The sequence below is a fragment of the Ursus americanus genome, chromosome 32, assembly GCF_024610735.1.
Source record: "Ursus americanus isolate L20-20 chromosome 32, mUrsAme1.1.p, whole genome shotgun sequence".
NCBI classification, from domain to species: Eukaryota; Metazoa; Chordata; class Mammalia; order Carnivora; family Ursidae; genus Ursus; species Ursus americanus.
Genome location: NC_142158.1, coordinates 9,636,372 through 9,662,600, shown reverse-complemented (window position 1 = coordinate 9,662,600; position 26,229 = coordinate 9,636,372). Strand labels below are relative to the sequence as shown.

General features: G+C 46.8%; 1 protein-coding gene across 1 annotated transcript in view; it reads left to right on the top strand.

Annotated features, from left to right (window-relative positions):
- Positions 1-21,609, top strand: part of LYRM4 (LYR motif containing 4) — a 158,492-nt gene extending 136,883 nt beyond the window's left edge. Inside the window, exon 3 of the mRNA XM_045811633.2 lies at positions 21,171-21,609. Within this exon, the coding sequence (XP_045667589.1) occupies positions 21,171-21,239 (69 nt within the window). The 3' untranslated portion in view covers positions 21,240-21,609. The remainder of the gene's footprint in view (positions 1-21,170) is intronic.
- Positions 21,610-26,229: the final 4,620 nt, after the last annotated feature.

Sequence of the window (26,229 nt, the reverse complement as noted above, 5' to 3'; positions counted from 1 at the left end):
ACAGTGGCCCCTCATCCCCCAGCACACACCCTGCCAAAGCATGTGCTGTCCTGGCCTCTTCTTGAGCAAACCGCGGGTCCAGAGGCCAAAGAACCCCCCCACAGCCGCCTCCGGGAGGGAAGTGAACTTTGTCTTGTCATCTTTCTAATCCAGGGATGGCTCGTGCTGCCATCAGTCCTATCGAATCTCAGCAGGGCTTGCTTCCCTAGCTCAGGAAGGAAAATGCCATTTCCTTAGCTTCCCATGAGCGCATATCAGGCCGCAGCTGCTGCCAGCTCTGCAGCTTTGGCAGGGCTGCAGATGGGCTAAATGCAGACCGGGCGTTCTCGTTCTCCTCTGCTTCGGCCAGCTTCCTTTTCTGGCAAAATCTGAATAAACTCACAAACACAGGGCAAGTGGCGTGTTGCTCCCTGTGGAGCTTCACAAAGTTCAGTTCTTTAGGAGATCCAAGAGATGGATGGCCGGTGCTGTTCTTTGCACGGCGTCACTCCGTGCACATCCAGAACTCCCGTTTCTGAAAACGATGGGGCGGAGAGGTGCCCCTGAAGGACCACAAATTAAACTGGGAGATGAAATCGCCGACTTTCTCCGCCTTTTGTAGCCCAGCCTAAGAGACCACAGGACTTTCTCTTTGACTAAACATGGGGTTTCCATTTAAACTATTAATTAGAGGGCCGCCTGAGTGGTTCAGTCCGTTAAGCGTCTGCCTTTAGCTCAGGTCATGACCCCGGAGTCCTGGGATCGAGTCCCGCATCGGTGTCCCTGCTCGGCAGGGAGTCTGCTTTTCCCTCTCCCTCTGCTGCTCTCTCTTTCTCTGTCAAATAAATAAATAAAACCTTTAAAAAAAATAAAAAAGTAACGTATTAATTAGAAAGAATAGAAGACACTTATTCCAAGGACGTGTGTTGTAAAAGTTCATAGATTTGGCTCTGAATCAAATTCCCCTCACCAGCAACCTTTCTAGGTTCATCTCCAGGCCAGAAGCAGCCCCTGCTTCTTCCCATCCATGCTCTAACCTTTGATATGCCTGTTCAGCTCTAATAAAGTAATAAAGATTGCTTGTGAATATTAAAAAAGAAAAAAAGCGCGTAGATTTTGGAGTCAGAAGACCTGGAATGGAATATGGCAGCTCTCTAGAATTCATTTACCAGCTGTTGAAAATGTAGACTGGCTAATGAATTTCTCTGATTCTATACTCATCCATAAGTTGTATGTGGGTATTATATGTTGTAGAGGATATTTGTAAAAACCAAAGTGAGCAACCAATCCATCTAAGCCTGGTGCAGGCCCAGTAAATGTTATTTTCCTAAATATGTATTGCTAAGTAGGTAAAGCAAGTGGTCCTCAAACTTAATCCCTGAGGCCAGGGGGTTTAAGGGACAAGATGCAGAAATGCCTTCTCTCTTTCCTGTGGGAGTGTCCTAAGAGCCACAAGCGTTGGGTACAATCGTGGAACTTTTCCCGGGCTTCAGCTAGGTTACAATTTAGGATCTGCTGATAAATCCTGATCTACCAACTGGGGGTCCACAACTACTTAAAGATATAAGTTAGGGATAAAGTTATGAGGCCAAGGCATATAACAATTGTCTTTCAATTATGATTCATCTCTGCTTTTTTTCCCCTTTCAAATATAATTTCCAGGTCATTCAATATTCTTCTATAATGTCATTTTTAATGGTTACATATTAAGGATATGCCGTAAGAGAAAGCTGTGGGCAACTCTGGGGCAGCTAATTTGAAAATCTAATGAAAAGTAATGTAACCTGAGAAATGGAAAACTTTTTAAGATTTTGCTTTGGCCAAGTCCTTGATCAATGTTTGTAAATGCCATTGTTTGTAAATATTTTATGGACACTTCTTTTTAAATATATTCTTTGAGATGCGAGTATGTGTATTTAGTTTGCTTACTGTGGAAATCAGATCCTGTGGGTCATTACCTTTCTAAATGTACTGGCTTTCTCCAGTGTTGCAAGAAGAATATCAGAGTCCTCCACTATGATTTTATTTGATTTTGATGATTATTTTCTCAGTTTCTCCTTTCATTTCTGCTAGTTTAGGTTTTGTATACTTCGTGACCATCTTAGGTACTGTGCCCAGTTCATGACTACATCTTTTTTGTAAATGTTGTTCATTATCCATTTAGTGATTTCAGATTCAACTCTGCCTTGTCTAGTGTTCACATAGACTAGTGTTTTCTTCCCCAAAATATGCCTAGTGTAGTTTAATTCGCTCCTTGGTTTTCAGTCTTTCTCACTCTTGTTGTGGGTGTTTGTTTTGTTGTCTGTCCCAGTTAGCTCGTTCATGCCTGTATAATGGCTGACATGGTTGATTTTATTCCTCCCACCTCGTTCTGTTATTTATTATAGACTGTTTTCTCTTCCTCCCTTCTTTATGTTTGTGGTTTATCAAGTAGCAGTTCGTTCCCTTTTCCCCTCTTTTATTTGGGAATTCTACTTGTCCGTGCCTTCTGTGGCCTGATGCTTAGAACTGGAAGCATACATTTGTTACTATTACTTGACGAAGATACCTGTTTTTCCCCTCAAGGCATCCACTTCCCTACACAAATAAGTTTCATACATTTGCACCTTGCTTACTGGTTTCGTCCTGAATCTAAGTGCTCTTACTGTATACCGCTTGTTGGCTACCTCTCCAAGCAGCTTCATGTTACCGTCAACAGTTTGGGTCTGTTTTCTCTTCTCTCTAGGCCCTAAATTCCCTTAAGTGTACTTCTTTCTTTCTTTCCTTTTTTTTTTTTTTTTTAATTTGGTCATCTCACTGGGGTTCAGGTCTGGCCGTTAGACTGCTCCCCATGGCTGCAGTTCCACAGTAATAAAAGGGAAGGGTTCTCTACTCCCCAGGAGACCAGTGGGATAGCAGGGGCGGTAGCTGCCTGCTTCCTGTTCCCAAGTCAGACAATCCCAGCCTCAGAAACAGGAGCGCCAGCCTTGACCTCCAATTCCTCCTTAACTGATAAAGCTCCCTTACGAGAGGCAGATGTCGGCCAGAACCCCAGGCCCACGGACCTCATCCCAGAATCCCCAGCACTGGTTTCCAGGCCCTGTGTGGTCTCCAGGAAGAATGCTCCCATGAACTTCCTGAAAACCCCACCCCTGTGGCCGAGACCTCGCTCACACCAGCGGCCCTACATACTTCAGCAGCTTTATGCCTGTCTCACTGAGTCGGAGATTGGCTAGGAGACTAGAGGGGAAGCATAGCGCATTCAGGCCTCCAAGTTCCCAGAATCCCACTCTCTGGTACTACTTACTAGAGAGATTTCAGATTTAGTTAGTTTTATAGGGAGAGCAGGGCGCCTAATCAATATTTAGAACATAATCTATAAGAAAAGCTCATTTCAAGAACTTAGCTGACTTAGAATTAAAGACCTTTTAGAGCACAACTTCTCTGCCTCTCCAAGGCCCAACCTCTCTCCCCTTCCACGTCTCCCCGGTACTCCATCTTTTGACTTGGCCTTTTGGGGGTTGCCTTGTGTTCTCACTTCTCCCTCCCTTCAGTGTGTCTGGTCAAGTAAATATGGACCTAGAGCTATATTTCATGTTTTCTACAATAACATTTGTTGAAGTTTAAAATTTTTGGTTTCAACAAAAATAAGGGATGGGAGGGTCAAAAATGGCCCCCAATACATGTCCACATCCTAATCCCTGGAACCTGTCAATATTACCTTTTATGGGAAAAGGGACTTTGCAGATGTAATCAGGTGACTGATTTAAGATGAGGAGACCACCCTGGATTTTTCACGTGGGCCCTAATTGTAATCACTAATGTCCCAGTAAGAGGAAGGCAGAGGGAGACTTGCTTACAGAATAGAGGGAGATGTAATGACAGTGCAGAGATTCGAGTGATGTGTTTTAAAGACAGAGAATGGGGGGCGCCTGGGGGGCGCAGTCGTTAAGCGTCTGCCTTCGGCTCAGGGCGTGATCCCAGCGTTCTAGGATCGAGCCCCACATCAGGCTCCTTTGCTAGGAGCCTGCTTCTTCCTCTCCCACTCCCCCTGCTTGTGTTCCCTCTTTCGCTGGCTGTCTCTGTCAAATAAATAAATAAAATCTTTTAAAAAATAAATAAAATAAAAAAATAAAGAGAATGGGGCCACAAGCCAGGGAATACAGGCAGCCGCTGGAAGCTGGAAAAGACAAGACAAGGAAACGTATTCTCCCCTAGAACCTCCAGAAGGACCCAGTCCTACTGACATCTTGACTTTAGCCCGGTGAAACTAACTGACCTCTGGCCTCCAGAATGTATGTTGTTTTAAGCCACTCAGTTTGCAGTAATTCGTTACAGCAGCAATTACTACATCAGGTAATCCTTCAGAGAGCCCATAAGACCAATGCTACTCTCTCCTGTGTCCCCAGTCCCCAGGAAGGAATGGGACAGACACAGTCTTGAGACACACCACAAACATACACTGTGACCCTTGAGGTCCTGGGAGATGGCTGTGGGTGGGGACGGTTGAAGCTGTTTGGTCCCTATAAGCCCTTAAAGATGGTGCCCATGTGGATATATTCTCCACTAGTGCCCAAAAGAAGTCCTTTGGGGGTATGAGGTCTTCTTTGAGTGAGTGCATATGTAAGCTGGACATCAGAGGCTCTGGGGAGGCAAAGCCAAGCTTTCAAAGGAGTGCAGGCCTCACTGTTGCATGGGCTGTCTGAGGGAATTCCAGGCGCCGTCTCTGGGAGAGTATCTAAACCTTGTCACACAGGACAGAGAGGGCCCCCATCAGACATGTAAGTGAAAAGCAAGATGGATGAACTTGGTCATCCCCCACATAAGAGTTCACATCCAAAGCTGTGTAAGAACATCAAGTGTGGACAGAGAGAGGAAACAGGAAATAGAGGGCCCATAAGACCAAGTCACAAAACGATTGTGGGGAAGGAAGGGAGGGGGGCAACATCTCCAAACACGCTTATTTGTGACAGTCAGTTTGTGAAAAGTGGCCTCTGAAATCTTCAGGTATGATTTCTTTCTTGAAAAGGGAAAGATAAGAGTGGTTCCTTTTTATCTGCTGTCAGTCAGCTGGGCGGCCTTGAAACTTCGACTCTCCCCAAGGAAGTGTGCTCAGCCATGATCAAGCCTGACAGCTTAATTTAGCCCTATGTGATTGGTGAGCTTACAAAGCGACTTGTACCTACCGGGCCACAAGGTGCCCTTACGTTGCAACTCCATGACTGTGCAGGGGGGCCGCCTGCACCCTCAGCAAGGACCAGGGACCCTGTGCCCAGAATATGAATGTAACCACTGGTCTTCTTCACATCGACAGGTTCTGTAAAGTATTTCTGTGCAGACAGCAAGAAATCTAAATTTAAATTTCCACTTAATTTTTTTATTCCAACAGGAGTAGTGTTTATAGAGGATCAAAAACCTTAGGATACCATTTTTTTTTTAAATTCATTTGAGAGAGAGAGCGAGCAAGAGCACAAACAAGGGAGAGGGAAAAGCAGACTCCCTACTGAGCAGGGAGCCTGACGTGGGACTCGATCCCAGGATCCCGGGATCACAACCTGAGCCCAAGACAGCCGCTTAACCAACTGAGCCACCCAAGTGCCTCTAAGATACCATTTCTGTTGCACACCTAGATTTCTCCTCACCAAGGGTTGATCAGTCTTACACCAAAAAAACGTAAATGGAAGGTGTAAACGTCAGTTTCCTGGTTTTAGTATCGTGCTACAGTTAAGCAAAAAGCTACCTTCGGCAGAAATAGGCTGAGGAGTTTAATATGTTACTTATATGTAAAATATAGTATTTTACCACAATTTTTAAGCCCACTAAAAATAAATAAATAAATAGAACTTTTTTTAAAAGGATGATATAAACCAGCACTAGTCTACAGAAATATGATAACAAACTATAAATGTAAGCCACATGCGTAATTTTAAAAATTGCCTAGTAGCCACATTCATAAGATTAAGAAGAACATGGCAAAATTAATTTAATAATATATTTTATTTAACTTGGTGTGTCTAGAATATTGTCATTTCAACCTGCAGTACAAAAAACATGTTAATTTTTTCATTCTTTTTTCCTTAATTAAGTCTTTGAAACCCAGTGTGTGTTTTATACTTCCAGAATATCTCAATTTGGACTAGCCACGTTTCAGATGCTAAATGGCCATGAGGCTAATAGGATTGTGCAGGTATAGACAGTGTTTTTAATATATCTTTACATATGTCCTTTTCAACACCCTTTAACATTATTTATTGAGATTTATATGCCATGCAGTTCAGCCATTTGAAGTATATAATTCAGTGGTTTTTAGGATATTCTGTGTTATGTAAATATCCGTCACCAGATAATCACTTTTAGAACATTTCACCACCCCAAAAAGGAACCCCATACCCATTGGGAGTCACCCACATTCTCTCCTACTCACCCACTTGACAACCACTAACCTACTTTCTGTCTCTATGGATTTCCGTCTTTTGGACATTTCATGTACATGGAATCGGAGAATGTGTGGTTTTATGGGTCCAACTTCTTTCCCTCCGCATAATCTTTTCAAGAGTCATCCATGCTGTAGTGTGTATCAATGCTCCACCCCCTTTATGGCTAGATAAGAGTCCAGTACATGGATCCACTGTTTGGATATACGACATTTGTCTGTCCGTTCATCGTGGGCACTGGGTTGTTTCCACCTTTTCACAATCGTGAACAGTACTGTGGTACACAGTCTTATACACCTTTCCGTGTGGACATTTGTTCTCGTTTTTCATAAACGTATACCCAGGAGTGGAATTTCTGCACAAAATCATTTTCACACAGTGCTTTAATTTTTATTAAATATGTATTTATTTGAGAGAGAGCGTGCACACAGTTGGGGGTGGGGTGGACAGAGAAAGGAGAGCCAGAATCTCAAGCAGACTCCGTGCTGAGCGCAGAGCCCCGAGGCGGGACTTGATCCCAGGACCCTGAGATTAGGACCTGAGCTGAAATCAAGAGTGAGGTGCTTAACTGACTGATCCGTCCAGGCGCCCCCATGCTTTCATGTTTTATACATTTTCCTTGACCATATCTGCCTGTTGTTTACATTCTTCAAATAACTGAGCAGTTACGGCCGTACCACTGCTTATCTCCTCGTAGCCTCCGGGGATTTGTCTCCATTCCCCTGAACATTATCATGAGTTAGTGCTGGTGGCCCAGCTCTGTCAAGGTCACTACCAGCTGGCTAAGGACATAAACAGCTTTTATCAGCCTTCTTCTTTGTGTTCTCACAGCCCTGGGTGATCTTCACTGTGCATTACAAGAGTACAGGTTATTTCTCTCAAAAAGTAAAGGAAATCTACAAGGGTTGAATTCGTGGTAAGCTCTGTAGATTCCTGTAGTAGATCCCCAGCCCTAAGTGACAGGAACACATCGCCCTAAGACACCGGGTGGAAAGGAAAGGAGAAAGGTGAGCAAACCACTCTAAAAGAGGGGCTTGGTGGGGCGCCTGGGTGGCTCAGCCAGTTAAGCGTCCGACTCTGGCTTTCAGCCCCTGGTCATGATCTCAGGATCCTGGGGTCGAACCCACGTCAGGCTTCGCACTTAGCAGAGAGTCTGCTTGGGATTCTCTGTCTCTCCGTCTCCCTCTGCCCCTTCCCTCTAAAATAAATTAATAAATCTTTAAATAAATCTATGAACAAATAAATAATAAGTAAATAAAAGAGGGGCTTGTCCCACTGGCTGGGCCATGTCCTCAGGGCTGACTCCAGTGTGAGGGTCCCTTCACCGTGATGACAGAAATGGAGCAGCCACCTTACTTGAACCGAAAAGCAAATCAGAAGCCAACCCCAAGGAAAGCTACTTCTAGCAGGTCAAGTGTGGGACTCGGGGGTCAAAATGAACATCCCAAGGGCAGCTTTTAACGCTGGACCGTCTTCAAAGGCTTCAAGGTTCACTCTTCCCAGAAAACAGCTGACTGCCTCGATGGTGAAGTTTCTCTCTTTCAGATGAGTGGAGCTAGAAGGTCTTATTCCTAAACACCGGAGGAACACTCCCAGGAGGGGCTGCCTCAGGAGGCAGCCTCCCTCTGCCAGGCTTGGCTCCCACAGCTCCTTTCTTCCTCCTCTTTTGTCGGCTTGTCCCGGCTCATGGGGATGCCGGCACCCAGACGGGTTCATGGGCTCAGACCTGCCTGCATTGACCCCGGGTTCCGTGTTCAGGCAACAGAAGCAAGTGTTTAGCTCCACCCACTTGCTCTGAAGGGGAGAAGAGTTGGTGGAGGTCCTAGAGCTCAGCTTCCCTACCACAGTTTTCTCTGCCAAAAACCTTCATAGGATCAGAGAAAGATGATTCTAGAAGGTGTGTGCTGTGGACTGAGGTGGGGCCGTGGCTATGCCAGCCGCATCAGCAAGGACACAAAAGGTACCCCACAGGCCGTGTGACGAGGACTCGCTTCCAGGTTCTTCTAAGACTGCGGCTTCATCAGGGGATGGGAAGGAAGCTAAGGGCGCAGTGCTGGGACAGACACAGCCCCTGAGTTCTGGTAGCTTCCAGCCTCGTGTCAGAGACAAACACATAAACTGCATAAAATATAAAGTCAGGATAGTGTGGCTGGTGCTGCAACAGACAGAACAGAAGGCCCTGAGTCCACAGAGCACTTTTCCAAACATGGTCCGAGGCCTCATCCCAGATCTGCTAAGTCAGTCTTGGGGGGTTGGCAAAGAGCCCTCTGGCAAACGCATGCACACGGGAGTTAGAGAAGCTCTGGCCGAGCAGGAGGCTGTGTGCCTGCCGTGGGGGGAGCCAGGCCTGGACGTGGGCCAGGGGAGACCCCCCTAGGCAGACGGAACCCAGTCTCAAGGCAACGTGTATTCCTCCCTAAATGACTGCCTTTGGGCAGTCATGGTGGTTACTTAACGTGTACCCCCATTTCCCTGAACTGAGTCTCTCAGAGATCCCATCCATGAGGGATGCACGTTTCTGAACGTTTCTGAAGTCACACTAGTAGCCCAGTCAGGTGCTCGCAGGCGGGAGGCGGAGGGGAGGAAAGAGTAGAAAAAAGAGGCAAAAGACACATGACTCATAAAAGTAATAATATGTTTTCCAGGAAAAAAGCCTTCTCTCCAAAATGTTTTTAAAAGGAGGCGGGGGGGGGGGGGCGCCTGGGTGGCACAGCTGTTAAGCGTCTGCCTTTGGCTCAGGGCGTGGTCCCAGTGTTCTGGGATCGAGTCCCACATCGGGCTCCTCCGCTATAAGCCTGCTTCTTCCTCTCCCACTCCCCCTGCTGTGTTCCCTCTCTCACTGGCTGTCTCTATCTCTGTTGAATAAATAAATAAAATCTTTAAAAAATAAAAATAAAAAAATAAAAGGAGGCGGGGGGAGTTAAAGAACCATATCCGAGAATCGATCATGTTTTCAGCTGAGCTAGTAGACGCGAGGCTGACACAGATCTGTCGAAATGCACTGTTTACAAAACACAGTTGGGAAGGCTGTGTAGAAACATGGTTGGGGGGCGCTGCAGGGTTCTCGGTCAGTCACGTAAATAGTACATGCACGCAACAGTGTGCAAACAGCCGCTTTGAGTGTTTCATGTATAAACAGGGTAAAAGGGGTTTGCAGAAATAAAAATAAAGGTGATTTTGAGGTGGGGGGTTAGGATTGATTTTTTTTCTTGATTTTTTTTAATACTGTTTTTTTTTTTTAACCACACCGTACTCACAAATTTAAAGGATTAGAATTTAGGGCTTTGCTAAAACTCAAGAGTCGTAAGTACTGACCCTGTGATGTTGGACAAATTAAGTTTACCTCTTCGACCTTTGGTCTCTTTAAAACAGAGAGGATGAGGGGCGCCTGGGTGGCTCAGTTAGTTAAGCATCTGCCTTCAGCTCAGGTCAGGATTCCAGGGTCCTGGGATCAAGCCCTGTGTGGGGCTCTCTGCTCAGTGGGGAGCCTGCTTCTCTCTCTCCCTCTGCCTCTCCCCCTGCTTGTGCTTTCTCTTTCTACCAAATAAATAAAATCTTAAAAAAAATAAAACAGAGGATGATGTCTGCTCTACATACAAGGATCAGACAAGCCAATAAAGTGTACAGATACCTTGTGAACTAACTGTAAAGTGCCAGACGGATATTAGTTGTTGCTATAATTATTACACACAGAGTATCAGGTTGTCACAATCTGCATAATAGGCTGTAGTATGATTTCATTGAAGCAAGTGAAAGTAAAGAAAAGGCTGGATTGCAGTTGCCCTGACGGAAGAGAATGATCACAGGCTCTTTTTAAAATCAGCAGAAAGTTGGGGCAAGCAGGTTAATTTCCTTGCACTTTCCCCTTAGCATGTTTAAAGGAAGTCCATGTCATTAAGAGAAAAGTCACTATTTATTTGCCCCTGCCCAGGGTGGGTGGAAGAAAGTTGCTCCTGTGGCTGCTGGGAGCTGATTGTCTCCTTCCAGGGAAACCAGGAGGGCACTGAAAGGGGGCAGGTGGTCCACCCAGATGATCCGGCCCGCTGCAGCCTGCCGTGCTCTGTGGCAAGTGAAAGCAGAACCTGGGCAGAAGAGCCACGTGTCCTGGCCACGACTGAATGCTGGCAGGGTGTCTGCAGCTCGCCCTTCAGAGGCCGGGTTTTCTCCCCCTGCTGGGGAGACAGACTGCAGTTCACTTCTTGACTGATGATTCCCTCAGTAGATTCTTTAGGGACTGGTTATTTCCTCCACCAGCGCAGCCTCCCTCTGTGGCAAGCCTCAGAAATCTGGAGTGCCCATCGCATGGTGGAGGCATAGTGGGCACAGCCACAGGAGAAAAGAAAAGATGAACATCTTTTCTGTTGGCATTGGCGATGATGCGATGTTGGCATGGTTGCTTCTGTTTGAGAGTCAGTAGAGCCTTTCTGGGGTCAAGTCTTGGCTTCCCGGGCTTTTGATTGGAAGGTATGTTCAGTAACTGGGCTTCAGGGACAGTGTGGAGGCCATGTAAGCTGATGGCAAGTTCCCTGTGTCCTACTAGAGCCCCAAGGATCAGGGAGGTGGGCTTGGTGAGACAGAAAGCTCCCCTGCCCTCTCCTTGACCTTGTGAGTGCTGAGGAATACCAAAGAGCCACCATACTGGGCTGGCACCAAAAGAGAAGCTCCAACCCCCTGTCTCATCAGACACATGGTGTCATTTCAGGCTCTAGCTCGTGGCCTTCCTTTTCTCCTTCATCCACAATAACGTCCAGGAGCAAACTATAGGCCATTCTGTTCAGCTGTCTTCACGTCTCCCCTGCAGCATGCTAGAAAGAAACAAGAAAATGTGAGCCTATGATCAGAGGCCTGCATATACTATGCATACCTTTGCAGTAATAGCCCAAATTTATCCTCCAAAGCCCCTACCCTACAGGTGATGTTCTGTGTTTAACCACCAGTATGGCATAGGCCTTGACCCCTCAAAAGGAAAGCTGGCCAAGCTCGCCCAGGACAACAACCCACCAAGCCAGACAAGGACCCTGAGTGTGAGGTCCGGGCATCCTGCCCTGAAGGTGGCAGGAGGGAGGGAGGTCCAGACATCATGGACCCTCAGGGAGGGAAGGGCCCTGAGCAGCAGCCATTGACCCACAGTTTGGTGGTCATTCAACATTTTAATTTTAGCATGTCTGGTACGTACTGGCTGAATGTCAGCTTTTCCCGATCCCCTGGCCAACGGAGACCCTGTGTCTTCTAGTGGTTCCCTTTCCCCAGACATTTCTGAGAACACCCAAGAGTCCTTACATGTGTACTCAAGTGCCTCCTAGACCCTGCCAATTTGGGGGTCTTGTGGAAGATAGACGATGGTGGGTTCAGGATTAGGCTGTTGTAGGAGTGAGCCACGTTAAGCAGCAGTACCATCCACTGACTGCCCACCACTGCTGATGTCTGCTGTCCCACCCCTGCCTCAAGTGCTGGGTGGGAGACTGGGCAAGCATAGCTTCTTAGTGCATCTGGACACGGTGCTCCCTCTAAGGTCCTGCCAGGCTTTCAGTTCACATGGGTGTTTTTCTCTCATGTCCATTTTGTGCTCTTTTCAACCTGACTTCTGGACGGGGAGAGACAGAAGAGAGGTACTTAATCAAACGTGTTGATGTATGTCTGACCCCAATGTCGTTTGAGGTTTAATACCATTCCCAGAATGTTCCCAAGCCCTGGGAAAGTAAGGATGTTGCTGACCATCTGTCTTAATGTCCCTGGATATGACGTAGCAGGTCCCCGCGGGGATGGATGCAAAGGAATGCAAGGCAGCTGTTTGAAAGAAGGATCAGTGTCCTGACATGTAGAGATGCTTCACTTGACAAAGGGCAAGTTGGAGGAAAAGGGTGGAGTTTGACTTGTTGTTTGTTTCTGTTGTTTCACACCATTTCTTGCATGAGCCAGGCTCCGGCCCCAGAGATGGAGATAGGGCAGCTGCCAACGGCCATGGTGTTCCATCAGAAGCTGCTAAGCATGGGATTGTTGCAGAGAAACTGGTCCGGCAAACCGGGGTCTGTGAGAGGTGTGAGCACAGCAGGGGAGGGGATGCTCATCCGGGGACACTTGGTCTCTGCCGACTTCCGAACACCAAAAGGCATCAAACTTATCCTTGTTTTTAAAAGAAGCCAGTAAGATGCCTGGGTGGCTTGGTCGGTTAAGCATCTGCCTTCCTTCGGCTCAGGTCATGATGCCCAAGTCCCGGTCATGATCAAGTTCCACATTGGGCTCATGCTCAGCAGGGAGTCTGCTTCTTCCTCTGCCCTTCAGGCTGCTGCGCTCTCTCTTGCTCACTCTCTCTCAAATAAATAAATAAAATCTAAAATATGTATATATACATATAAGAAGCCAGTAAATCCACACACTTCACAAACCTGAATTTTAAAAAAGCATTGTAAGTGCATCTTCTGGCTCATACTCTGGAAACTTTTTTCAGTGTCCAGAACCTTTTCTTTGACTCTGTATAGCCTTGACTTTGGATCTGCTGTGGGAGTTGTGAATCTGTTCCGGTGACAGGTACCTCAGTGCTCTCCCGGAACCTGGAAGCCCACCAAGTGAAGAACTTGTAACATCAAACAGAGTAGTGTGAGTGACCGTGCTCTGTACCGTCTGACCCCCTGTGGTGCCGTCCGCCATCTAAGGAGGGGGACAGAGCCAAACCAAATGAAATACAGTTGATCTGCAAGTCTCTAGAAACAGTTGTCTGAAGTGGTGGGTAATCATCTAACTCAGTATTTCTTTATTTCTCTCTCTTTCTTTTTTTTTTTCCGCCCTAACCTTTTCAGTTATATTTGCTTAAAGCAGATGTAAAATCAGAATTGAGGGGCGCCTGGATGGCTCAGTCGGTTAAGCATCGGACTGTTGGTTTCAGCTCAAGTCAGGATCTCAGGGCTGTGAGATCGAGCCTCCCCACCCCAGGCTTCGCCCTGGGCATGGAGCCTGCTTAAGATTCTCTCTCTCCCTCTGCCCCTCCCCTCCCTCTCTCCCTCTCTCTAGGAAAAAAAAGTAAAATCAGAATTGAATCAAGCTGACCCTGAAAAAAGTGTCCCTGAAGGGATAAAATAGCACCTGATTGGCCCAGAAAATTCGTCAAGGATCTTCCTCAAGCAGGTTGATAAGCTTGCAGTCAAGAGCTTGCTGGTCCCAGCCCATCCCAGGACTCGCCAGCCGAGACAGTTGCATCACCTTGTAACTAATTATAGCGGTGCCGGGATTCTAGTCTTGCTGCTGTGCGTTTGGTGACCCGAAGCACTGAGTTCAGGGGCTGAGGTGCAGCCAGCGCAGTGCAGGAAGGCCTGCATCTCTGGCGCTTTGCCTGGGCCCTTGTCACCATCCCAGGGGTTTGCCCCGTTTCACTCTGACGTGCTGTTTGCGTCCTGAGTTCTGCCCGGTTCCAAGAAGGGCTCGGTGACCGAGTCTCAGTGGTGCTAACATGCGTGCTGGCCATTTGGATGCTTTCATCTCGCAGAGCCTTAGTTATGCAATGTTTCACCACCGACTGTTTGTATCCAGTGTCCCCACGTGGTCAGCTGTGCTTCAGGGGCGGGGGAGGGAGAATATCTGGATAAAGTAGGAAGACAGCTAGTGCCTGTCTCCTGTACTATAACTGTCTGCCCACCACGAGCAGTGGTCCAGACTCGCAGGTAGAAATCACCCACAAACGCCCAGTAGCTCTAAAGAACAGGTGTGGGAAGATTCCCTGGCCTTCAGTAACAGTGTGGCGTCCTAGAGCAACACTGAGGTGCAAAGACACCTCCCTCGCCCAACCTGGTCTTGTAGTCCATCACCATACCTTCTGGAAGGGCTATGCTGAAAGAGCTCCTGGTGGGTAAATATCAACCCTGGCTTTTTGTTGTTTTTTGGAAAAATAGTCACCCACCGAAAAAAAAAACTGATAATTTTAAAATATTAATAATAAATACTGAGCCTGAAGGCGGTTATATTTATGCTCCTTCTTCACTCAGGGGTGCCAATCAGAACAAGAGAATGGTGACATTCACGGACCCCACCCCCACCTCCCTAATGAGAAACTCCATGAGTGGGGCCCAGCCATGTGTATCCTTGAAAGCTGACCCCGTGGTTCTGAGGCCTGTCTTGTTAGAAACCACTGCCTTACATGTATATTTGTTCAAAAAGGACTCATTCCTGCAGAGGGGACAGTATGCTGGTAGAATGGGAACCCCTGCTGGCTGCCCATGACTTCAGGCTCTTTGAGGCCACCGTTTTCTGAGACCCATTACAATGGTTTGATTTCCTTTACTCTGATGGCCTGGGATACAAAAGAAAGAGGCCGTCTCTTGGTGGGCTTTTTAAAAATTTTTTAACTGAACATCAGACATGCAGAAAAACAACGGAATGGCCTAGAAATCTAACAATGGTGGATGAGAGATAGGACAACCATATAATTCATCATCACACGTGGGGACCCTTGAGAGTGAAAGAAGGCTCTATGAATAATCATACTGGGACAGTGGGCATCTGGTCATGCTGATGAGAGGACACAATGCTCCATCTGGGGTGTCTCCTGTCCCTACCAGTGAGGAGGAAACACGATAAGTATTAATTGTGACATGGGTTTTTAGAGAAGAGATAAGAATTTGTTCACTGCTCTGCCAGGAATATCACAGAGAAAATAAGAAGTCAGCTCCTCACCACCACCCTCCACATTAGGAATATCCAATATCTAAAATTCAAGGCTCACAGAGTTGAATGGAAACGGAGCATGTGTGGAGAGAGGAACACGAGATTCATCTCTGGATTTTCTGGACTGGCCTTTTTTCTCTGCTGTACTAATTGTGGACTGACTTCTCAAAGATCTACTTTGGCCATTTCAAGCATTCTTCTATTTCATAAAATGATAGCAAATTCAAAAGCAATAGTATTATGTTACTATATGTAAACATTTTGAAAAACAACTTAGGCTACCAAATTCTAGAAAGAAAAAGAGCATATGCATCAAGAGCTATTTTTAGAGGAAGACCATGTGACCTATATTCATAAGTTTGGATTTTACCTCTTACTGCTAAAAAGAAGAATTATATATAATTTCATGTATCCCTATTTCAGTTTGCTTCTTTAAAAACTTATTAGGAAACCAAGTATGATAAAAAATGGTCTCTTTGAAAAATGGTTGTATATTATAGCAATTGCTCTACTCTGGCAGGGCTGTGACAGTGACCTTCCACGCTGGGATATCACTGGGAGAATTGCGGAGAGAGCTGCAGGCAGCCTGGAAAACTGTCTGACATCATTATAGGTCAGAGGAGGGGCACAGATGTCCTGCCCACTTTCCATGGGGCAAGCAGACAGGCGGCAGTCAGCAGAACGTGTGGTCTGACAGGAGGCCGAAAGCTGAAATTCTGCTATCAAAGACTCACTTATATTGGTGGTTCATAGGTTTTGGGGGGACTTTCCAAAGCCCCTATCAAGTGTAACTACCTTGGGAAATTAAAAAGATGCCTCTGAACTGGGTGTGTCGGGAGGCACTCAAAGGCACAGGGTAAATAAAGTGCATCTTCCCAAAGGGCCAGAGTTACTTGACAGATTGGGAGAACATTTTTACAAAGTGAGTATAAGTATATTACAGAACAGAATACACCATTTATATGAAGGTCAATAGGAGACTTCAAAGAAATGTTCCAGTTACCACATCCTCTTCAAGCTAAGCCCCAAACCCCCATGAATATGATTTTATGTATTTTATGTATTAACTACCTCTGTTCAGTAGGGTCTGCTTTCTAACTCTTACTCTGCTCATTTCTCTCTCCTTGGGCCAGTGCCATTTGTTTCAACTGTATCTTAGAAATGCTTTAATATCTTCCTTATTCTTATTCTTGACTTTGTATTCATTCAAATAAGCATGAAAGTTGTTTCCTCACATATCTCAGAAAACCCCATTGGGATTTTCATTATCATGTTAAACAAACTAATTTGGGAGGCACCTGGGTGGCTCAGTCATTAAGCATCTGCCTTTGACTCAGGGCGTGATCCCAGGGTCCTGGGATCAAGCCCCAAGTCAGGCTCCATGCTCCGCTGGGAAGCCTGCTTCTTCCTCTCCCACTCCCCCTGCTTGTGTTCCCTCTCTCACTGGCTGTCTCTCTCTGTCAAATAAATAAATAAAATCTTTTTTAAAAAGAAATAATAATTTGGCAAAAGATTGACATTTTTATATGATTCAGTCTTCAATGAACATGGTATATCTTATATCATTCAAACTCATTTTACATGTTTTAAGTTTTATTGTTTTCTTTCTTACAGCCTTGCACATTCTTTTTAGGGTTATGTCTAGGTGTGTTGTTTTTATTGTTGTTGTGACTGTTGTTACTGTCTTTTCTCATCATATTTTCAGTGTGATCTGCTGCTGGCTTCTTATATCTGAAATGGAAGGGTATGCCCATCTGAGCAATCACACTCCTTCCAAATACCAAAGATGTAGAAAGCCTATAAATTGATAATGATAATGGTATCTTCCTCATAAAGTTGTCAAGATAGGAAGAATTAAGTACTTGTAATCAATTGATTAAATTAATTAAATATTTAGAACAGTGCCTGGCACACAGTAAATTGCTCATTAAATGTGACTGTTACCTTTCATCATCACTATCATTTTTATTTTTTAGTAGTAATAGTGTTATCATCATTGCTAGTAGTGGTGTGATCACTACAATGCCAGAGGCAGGTTTTGTCACTGTCCCCCATCGGACAGGGAACTGTCCCTACCCGGGTGGTTTTACCATCCTCAGAGAGGGCAGAGAGCAGGGACAGTCCAGCCCCAAGCTTCTCCAGCAGAGCCAGGTGTCAGTATCTGTCCCGTAACTTTTCAGTGCCCAGGGCACCTCCTCACCCCAGACCACTCTGATGACCATTTGGAAGCATCATGGTCCTACCAGACAGGAGGCTGGGGCCCAGAGCAGAGATGAGGAGGGTCCATCAGTCCTCACGTCCAACCCAGGAAGCTCAAGTTCAAAACCAGGAGGTGGTGTGAGACATCCCTGACACCCTCTCCACAGTGTGGGTGTGTTTAACAATTACAGAATCGTAGAGTAGTACAGCCAGAGCCTGAGGAGTGTTCGAAATCTTTGAGGTCAGAATCTGACACCCTGTGGTATTCCTCTCCACAGCAGACGGGCGGTGCGCGACGCCATCCACATCGGTAACATTTAACAAGCCCCGACTGCATGCCTACTACTGTTCTTAGTTAATCCTCTCAACAACGTGAAGGCAGTGAATGTAATGGAGCCCTAGGAAGTATCTGGGGCAATTGGTACATTTTCTTCAAGTCTCCTATTGCTTTGATTCTCCTAACAATGGTGTGAAATAGGCAGGAAGTAGCAGAGGCCCCAGTGCAGCTTCCCCACCGCCCCCACCCCTGGTGATGGAGCCCGGCTCCTCTGAGTCCAAATCAGACTGAGATGTGTTGCACAGGAGACAGTGCATTGCTGCAGATGAGTGAGCAATGAAGACCTGAAACATTGTACTTAATTTTCTTTTCTTGGATCCTCCTCCTTCCTCCCCAGCAGGTCATTTTACCTAATGAGTCTCAGAGCTCTGAAGTGTTTCTAGGCCAGCCAGCCAGCCCATCTACTTGCAGTTGAGTAAGCTGTGTATTTTTCTAATGGACTCTAATGCCAACTCCTGAAGTTTATAGAATAAAAGTGTGATCAGCTTTAATGACCAATTTATGCATGGTAATAGTCGGATGTGGCTGGTGAAGCCCCTCGCGGCTTCTGGAAGGGCTGTAAATTGAAGCTGGTAACCATACTTCCTCACTTCATTGACCAGTTCCTCTCACCTCCAGCTCAGAAGCGACATGCTCCGTCATTAGCACCGCAGCATCCATCCCCGGCTGGCCCCCCATGTGTGCTGACACGTTTTATAGCCAAAACAAATGCAACACAACTGTTATGCAAACATTTATTGCCTCCCCTCTGCAGCTCTCATTGGGATAACTTTTTAATATTTCCTCCCTGTGTGAACGGATATTTCTCTTCCATCGTCTGTAATTGCTCTGGGTTAATCCCTATAGCCCTGGATTATAGCTTTAAACTTTCTGCTGGGCCAAATTTAAATCATTTGATTTTCCTTAACAGTGAGTGAGCATTCTTGTTATAATAACATGGTCCTATTGCTACTTTCATTGACTTGCCTTTATCAGTTCTGTAATTCCGCTGGTAGCTCACCACCAAAGCACTGCACAGTGACTTACAGATCGAGGTTTTAGAACTTGTGGACATAGAGCCTTGGTTATAACCAGGGATGCTTAAACACTGCTATTTTTAGTTACCAGGTACTTACTGAGTACTTTCTATGTGCCTAGCACTGTCCTAAACTATGCTGTGAAAGCAGCTAAGTCAGAACAAGGAGAGCGTGAGCCCCACCTTTCTCCCCAGCAGCCACTGATAAAAGTAAATGAATCATTTGAGCTGTTGCCTAAAATTATTTTTATTAACCTAGACATCCCTCCAAAAAATGATTCTTTTTTTTTTTCCTTTTAAAATAACTGGTGTTTTAGCCTTCCTTCTAAAAAGCATTGATAGTGGGCCCATTTGTCTGTTGAGCGTCTGAAAATAAAACTGTATGGTATCCAGTGTGGCGAACACTGCTTCTCTGCCTCCTCTCTGGAGTAGGGTGCATATGGCTTCCGCTCACCCTGCAGCTATTCCAGGTCATCAAGAAGGGAGGCCAAGACAAGCCTCTGTGCTCCACTTGTCATGAAACGTCATCCAGCTAATCTCACCCCTCAAGATGGTTTAAGACTATGTTATGCAGAGTGTGGTCCACAGATTCCCAGGCCCACCCTTCCTGCTTGCATCTGAAGCCATAGGTGTTCTTTATAATGACAGGAGGAAGGGAGACTGAAGACACAGGAGCAGAGTTCATCGCCGACTTCTGTTGGGAATGGTGCAGAGCACTCTTCTCCACCGCCGCCACCTCCTTTTCTCTTTTGTCAAATTAAGGAATTGACTTGCAGTGAAAATATCTACACCATCATCCTCATGCCCCTAAATCTCCACTCTGTACTTTGGCTCTCTTTGTCAATAATTTGGCAGCTCTGACCTCTTCCTTCACTTTCCCCTGGCACCATGATGCATGTCAGTTACTAGTGCTCCCGGGCCATCGGGACACCTCTGTGCAAGTGTGTGCTGGAAGACATAACCAATGGCTTGGGAAAATGGGAACGTTCAGATGGTCTCTCAGGGTGTAGTTGTAGGAGAGCACAATTATACCTGAGTAGTGACAAAGCCTCCCCCTTTCGTGGGCCATCATTTCAAAGTAGAGTATTAACCATAAAAAATAATGAGATCTTACCATTCACAACAATGTGGATGGACCTAGAGTGTGTTATGCTAAGTGAAGTAAGTCAAACTGAGAAGGACAAATACTAAATGACTTCATTCATATGTGGAACCTCAAAAAAAAAAGAAACAACAAATGAATAAACAAACAAAAAGTATAATCAGACCTGTAAATACAGAAAACAAACTGATGGTTGTTGGTCTGGGGAGGGGATAGGCAGAACGGGGTGGAGGAGAGTGGGAGAGACATGCTTCCCGTGATGGAGTGAATAAGTTGTGGGGATAAAAGATACAGAATAGGGAGCATAGTGTTTAGTAGCGTTGTATGGTGATAAATGGCAGCTACGCTTGTGAGCACAGCATAAGATACAGAGAAGTTGAATCATTACGTTGTACACCTGCAACAGTGTAATGTGGTATGTCGACTATGTGCAAATAAAATAAAATAGATGGGGCACCAGGATGTCTCAGTGGGTTAACTTTCCGACTCTTGACTTTGGCTCAAGTCATGATCTTGAGTCCTGGTATCGAGCCCCATGTTGGAATCACACTTCAGCGGGAGTCTGCTTGAGGATTCTCTCTCCCTCTCCCTCTGTCTCTCCCTCATGCTTGTGCGTACTCTCTCTCTCAAATAAATATTTTTTTTAAATAGAGTAGAATATTAAAGCAAGTTGGGAAAACCACATTAGGGCCTTGATTCTGACCCCTGGCTGCTCTGGGTAGCTGCTATAGCCACTGAGAGGTTCCCTCATTTACTGAAAGAGCGAAGACCCCAAATTACCCATAGGTAGTGACCGATTGCTCTGAAATCGTTTCTGTACCAGTTGTACCCATTTCTAAGAAAGTATCACTTAGGAAACGCTTTTGGAGAAAACTCGTGAAGACCCTTTGTTCCAAAGGAAGGATCAGAAACACTCAGTGTAAGAGGACACTGAGAAGGAAAGGGCAGGAAAGGCAAGAGGCGAGAAGTGAAAGAACACAGACCACAGTCCTCAGCCCTGCCTGGAACAGACAGGCAGTCATGTCGCTTTCAGGGCCCTTAATGTCACCTGTTGTCTAGCCCTGCATAGGCAAGACACATTTCTGCTTCATGCTGAAAGCCTTTCCTTATAGAAGAGCCGGTTCTAAAGGAAGCGGGTTATGTTCGGTGAGGAGCTGCTGTGCACGCGTCCGGGTGGTCTCAGCCTGCTCAGGACAGCTCGAGGAACCAAGGCCACGGCTGCTGGTGCCATTGCAAAGGCCAAAAAGTGTGGATCTCTAACTTGTTCTCACAGTGAAGGAAGTAGGAATTGGAGGGTGTGGGGAATTAGCAAAGGCCAACCCGGTGACTGCACTTGGCCCCGCGATGCAGCCCCGCAATGCAGTTCCCTGTAAGGAACAGCCCTGTGATGGCAGGCGTTGGCATTTAAATGTTAGAAATGCTCTTTCTGACCCTTCGCAGTTAATGGAGACTGTCTTTCTTTGCCTTCAGGTCCACATCGGCCAAATGTATTCGACTGACAAGCTTATCATTGAGAATCAAGAGACGCCGAGGACCTAGGGGGCCAGGACCAACCCCTCCCCCCCCGGCAGCTGTGGACCAGCTTCAGCACCCACTCTGCGCTTCAGCTGGGAGCCCCCACAGACCACAAGTGGCCTCTTCCATCAGCTTAGAATTGCTTCTTGCTCCGCCTGCCCTGTAGGAGCTGATAAACTGAGTCCGGGTTCCATTCTTCTGCAGCCTTAGTGGAAAAGGGTGGCTGGCTGTCCTTGATTCGAGTGTTTGAGTGACGAGCAGAGCTCGCCCGGAATACTGTTATGTATTATTGTGTCTCCTCTCCACCCCACTCCTCTTTTGTATCTCATCGCCACTTGTATAGAGCCCTCCACCCTCTCTGTCTTCGTTGTTAATAAACAGAATTGTCTCCCTACACCTTCTTACGCCAGATGCGCTCCTGACGATGAATGCACTTTCGTTTCCTGCTGCGGCTGGACCTGCAGAGGGCAGTGGGGACCCAGAGGGAGGGTCCAAACCTGAGCTGAGCCCTCCCTTTGTGGAGGGCAATCTAGGCACCCAAGATTTGGAGGGCAGGAGGGAGTAGGGCAGGGCCAAAGGGGTAGAGGACACATCCTGCAGTTTATACCTGGGCCCAGTGCAACCAGAGAGGGGCCCGCCTGTGGTTCCCTGCCCGGCAGCAGGATCCTGCCAGCCCTGCTACTCCAAGTGTGGTCTGAAGATGGGCACCAGCATCCCCGCCTGGGAGCCGGCTGGAAATGCAGAATTTCAGGCCGCACCCCACAAGCTGTGAATCCGAATCTTGAGTCTAACACATCCAGGTGCCCCCAGCCCACACTGAGGTTGGGGAAGGGCCACTCGGCACTGCCTCCCAAAGCTAGCTTTCCCGAGCTCCCTTCACAGAGCCATAAGCATCTGCAGAACTGGAAAGTTTTTTAAGAGGAATTTCTCGGTGCTTCGCTCCCCTTGGATTCTGACTTAGTAAGTGAGAGGTGAGGCATGGTCATTTATATCTACATTTTTTAAAAGTCCCCTAGTGTTTTTACTGTCTAGTCAGTTTGGGAAAACTGCTGTTGGAGGATGTTGCAGGTAATAAAGACATTTGTGTGCAATTAACGTTGGAAACACAGAAGCTAAAAACATAAAAAGAAGGTGTTAAATAACTTACTTGGTTTCTGGGGATTTTATGGGGGACCCAGAAACTATCTGAGTGACTTGTTTACCTTCGTGAACAGCACTAGTGAATTCATGACTTAGGTGTTGAGGTTTGGGACAGGCTCATGTAAATATTTACAGCTCCTAAAATCACTGTGACAGTGTCCCTGAGCCTGCCGCTGACCCACAGCCCCTGTCATTCTAATTCTTACAGTCATGTGAGTCAACTGAGAACAGTCTGGGTCCACATCCTCTCCCACGTGGAAAGATCACATCTGCCCTCCTCACCCATAGATTGTGGATTTTGTTGTAACCGTGCGTTCAGAAAAGATTCCAAGTGCATTCCTTCTGTTTGGCAGTACCACTGAGGATTTCAGAAAGCTTTTCCTGTTGATACTCATACACCCTGCACCTTGGTAGGTCTTGGACCTGACCCCCTAACCCCACCAACAATGTTAGGGCTACAGTGCAGAGCAGACAGTGAATGTATGTGACGTGGGCAATGTGCTCTGTCCCCTCAGCTGACTGTCATGGGACAGAGTCACCTACCCTGGGATGTGCGGCTCTGGGTCACTTTTTCCACTCTGCTTCAGTAGGATACAGTCCAAGGACTAGCTAAGGGATGTCACCTCTGATTTATACTTAATTAATTAAAGCAGCTGCTACTTGGAAACCTAAGTCCGGGGTTGAGCCTCTCCCCTAGAAGTGTCAAGTTACTAGCAGGATATCTGCTCCAGAGGAGACGTCCCCCCCAGATTTGAGTCACAGAGGCAGTGGACCAAGCAAACTCAGCTCCTTCTGCAGGACATAACAGCAGGTCACTTTTATGTTAATTAAGGCCCATGAATGGGTTTGAACAGGCCCAAAGCCTCGAACAGCTAATTTTTGTGACTCAGATAAGAATAACTATGCATTAGGAATAGAAGGACATGAAAGAATCCTGTCCCATAAAATCCACAGTCTTGAGCCTGTCCTCCAGGCGCAGGTGAGGCAGCCAGAGCCTTGCACTGGGCACTCCTCAACTCAGAGGACCCAAGGAGGACTCTAGAGTTTTGACTAAAGTGTCGTGCCCGTGGGCATGATCTCTGTTTCTATACTTAAGCGTTCTCCGTGCTGGACCGGAGCCCCACATCACACTCAGCCTCACAGACCTCTAGTGTGCTGGGCTGTTCTGAAGGAGGGATTTGGACTGGGGTCTGGAGATCACTTCCCAGTGTACGCATTTAGCAAATGAGAAATGTCAGTACAAGTTAACCTCTGAGACAAAACCAGTGGCCAAGCATGGCTGTTCTCTAGACCTTCAGAGATGACACTTGGTTGGTCTGGCTGCCATGCTTTAATACCCAGGAAACCTTTCTTGAGCATGGGCACGGCTACATTGTTCTGATGGCCCTTGTTCTCTGGACTCTAACTGAAAGAAGATCATGGATCTGACCTAGCTGGCTTCATGTGTACTCTGTCCCACCAACAACAGCAGTTACCTTTAACTCCCTTTGTCTGACAGCTCCAGCCCCTGAATACAACCAACGGTGCCACCCGGCATTCAGGAGCGAAGGGGACAGGTGAGGGGGACGTCTGCAGAGATGACACTATGGCAGAGCTGCCTGGCATTAGAGCCCACCTGGTCCAACCCCCAGATCTGCAGGTGTGAAAACCGAGATCCTAGGCATCCCTGGGTCATCTGCAGACCTTTCCCTGCCACCCCGTTTGCTGGTCTTTTCGGTCACTCAGTACGGACTGCAAGCCAGCTGGCGCCACGTGCCAGGGGGAGACCAGTGAACAAGGCAGCCCCTGCCTTCACAAAGCCTGCAGCCCAGCAGGGGAACTGGATGACAAAGGACACGTCTGAGGAGTGTTACAAAGAGTGAAATAAAAGTCCTCTAGGAGCTGATGGGGAGTATCTGGAAAGCCCTTCCTGAGAGAAGGGTGATTTAAATTGAAGATTAAATGAGGAGTTGGCTGGACAAAGGGTAGAGAGAGGAGCTCTCTAGGCAAAAGGAACAGCATATGCAAAGACCACAATCAGGCGGCGGCGGGGGAGGGGGGCGCGGCAGGAGGAGAGCACCATGCAAGGAACTAAAGGCAGCCCAGGATGGCGGGCAACCAAGGATTAGTCAAAACGCAGGGAGCACACTGTGCAAGGCCCAGGGAGCCTTGGCCTGAGGCTGTAAGAAGCTATTGAAGTTTTTCAGCAGGACGAAGTTTGTATGCGGGGAATAAATAGATTGGGAGAGATGCAAGGAGACCAACTTCTACAGGTGACGGGGGAAGGGTTAGATTGGACACTAATCCAGGTGAGAGATGGTAGTGACTTCACCTAGGACGGTGACAGTTGCAGGGTAGAGTCCACATCACCCTGGGAAGAACTTGCTTTGGCGCAGCTGCTCTCCCAAGGCGAGTGAGAGACACGTGGAGCGGAGGCGCCCAGCCGAGTCCCGCTGAGGTCAGTCCACGGCAGCCAACCCCCGGCCCTCAAAACAGAACAGGTTACTGTTTAGGGCACTGTGTTTGTGGGTGGTTACCGAGCAATGGCAAGCTAATACAGAGAGCCTGGGTGGTAATGTATCTCTTTTTCAGGGCCACTTAGTAAACTGAAAAGTAGGCAAACTTGATAAAACTGTGGGGCTCCTCAGAGTACAGGTGTCGCATGTCTTTTTTTTTTTTTAAGGTTTTATTTATTTATTTGACAGAGAGGGACAGCCAGCGAGAGAGGGAACACAGCAGGGAGAGTGGGAGAGGAAGAAGCAGGCTCCCAGCGGAGGAGCCCGATGAGGGGCTCGATCCCATAACACCAGGATCACGCCCTGAGCCGAAGGCAGACACTTAATGACTGCGCCACCCAGGCGCCCCCAGGTGTCATATGTCTTACACATGAAAGGGCTTGCCAACTGCTGGCCCCAAACAGGACCCAAAAAAGAAAGAAAATAGAGTCAACAGGACTTGGTAATTGATTGGATGTGAAGTGCAGAGAGGGTGTCAGGGGAGTCCAGGAGGGGTCCCAGGTTTGGGGCCCGGGTGACTAAGCAGAGGTTGGACCACCAGCTAAGACAAGACAGCAGTGGGCACTGTCTGAAGCTTTGTCCCCTGCCGGGTTCAAGCAACCTCAAGTTCAAACAGAAAAAGTAGCATCTACAAATGTATGTCTCACTTCCAAAGGCTGAAAATATTATTTCTGTTTTTTTTTTCAAAAAAAAAAAAGACACTGGAAGAAAATAATTTAAAAGACCCTTATAAAGAGATTTTACCATAGCTCTGTAGAACAAATATACTGCTACAGGTAAAGCCTATAGATACGTATTATCTCTGAAGACAGGAGCAGGGGGAAATTTTTCTATATTTTGCAAAAGGTGATAGAAGATTTTTTAAAAGGCAAAGGAAGGTTGTCTACATACTCTAAGACTATGGTTCTAAGAACGCAACTAAAATGCACAGTAAAATATCAGCAAGTTTACAGAAAGTGCACCGATACATTTTATTTTATTTTATTTTATTTTAAGATTTTATTTATTTATTTGACAGGGACAGCCAGAGAGAGAGGGAACACAAGCAGGGGGAGCAGGAGAGGAAGAAGCAGGCTCCTAGCAGAGAAGCCTGATGTGGGGCTCGATCCCAGAACGCTGGGATCACGCCCTGAGCCGAAGGCAGACACTTAACGACTGCGCCACCCAGGCGCCCCCACTGATACGTTTTATAACAGAATGAGCTCCTTAGTTTGGTTCAGTAGCTTTCTAGACCGAAGGATATCACAGGTACTGAGGCCAGGCTATAAATACAGCAGCAGCAGAAGAAATGATAAGCACTCAAAACACAGGAGGAGAAAGCATTTCCTATGCCAAGAACGATGTTCTCTGAGTTGGGAACTCTTCTGGACCTACCCACA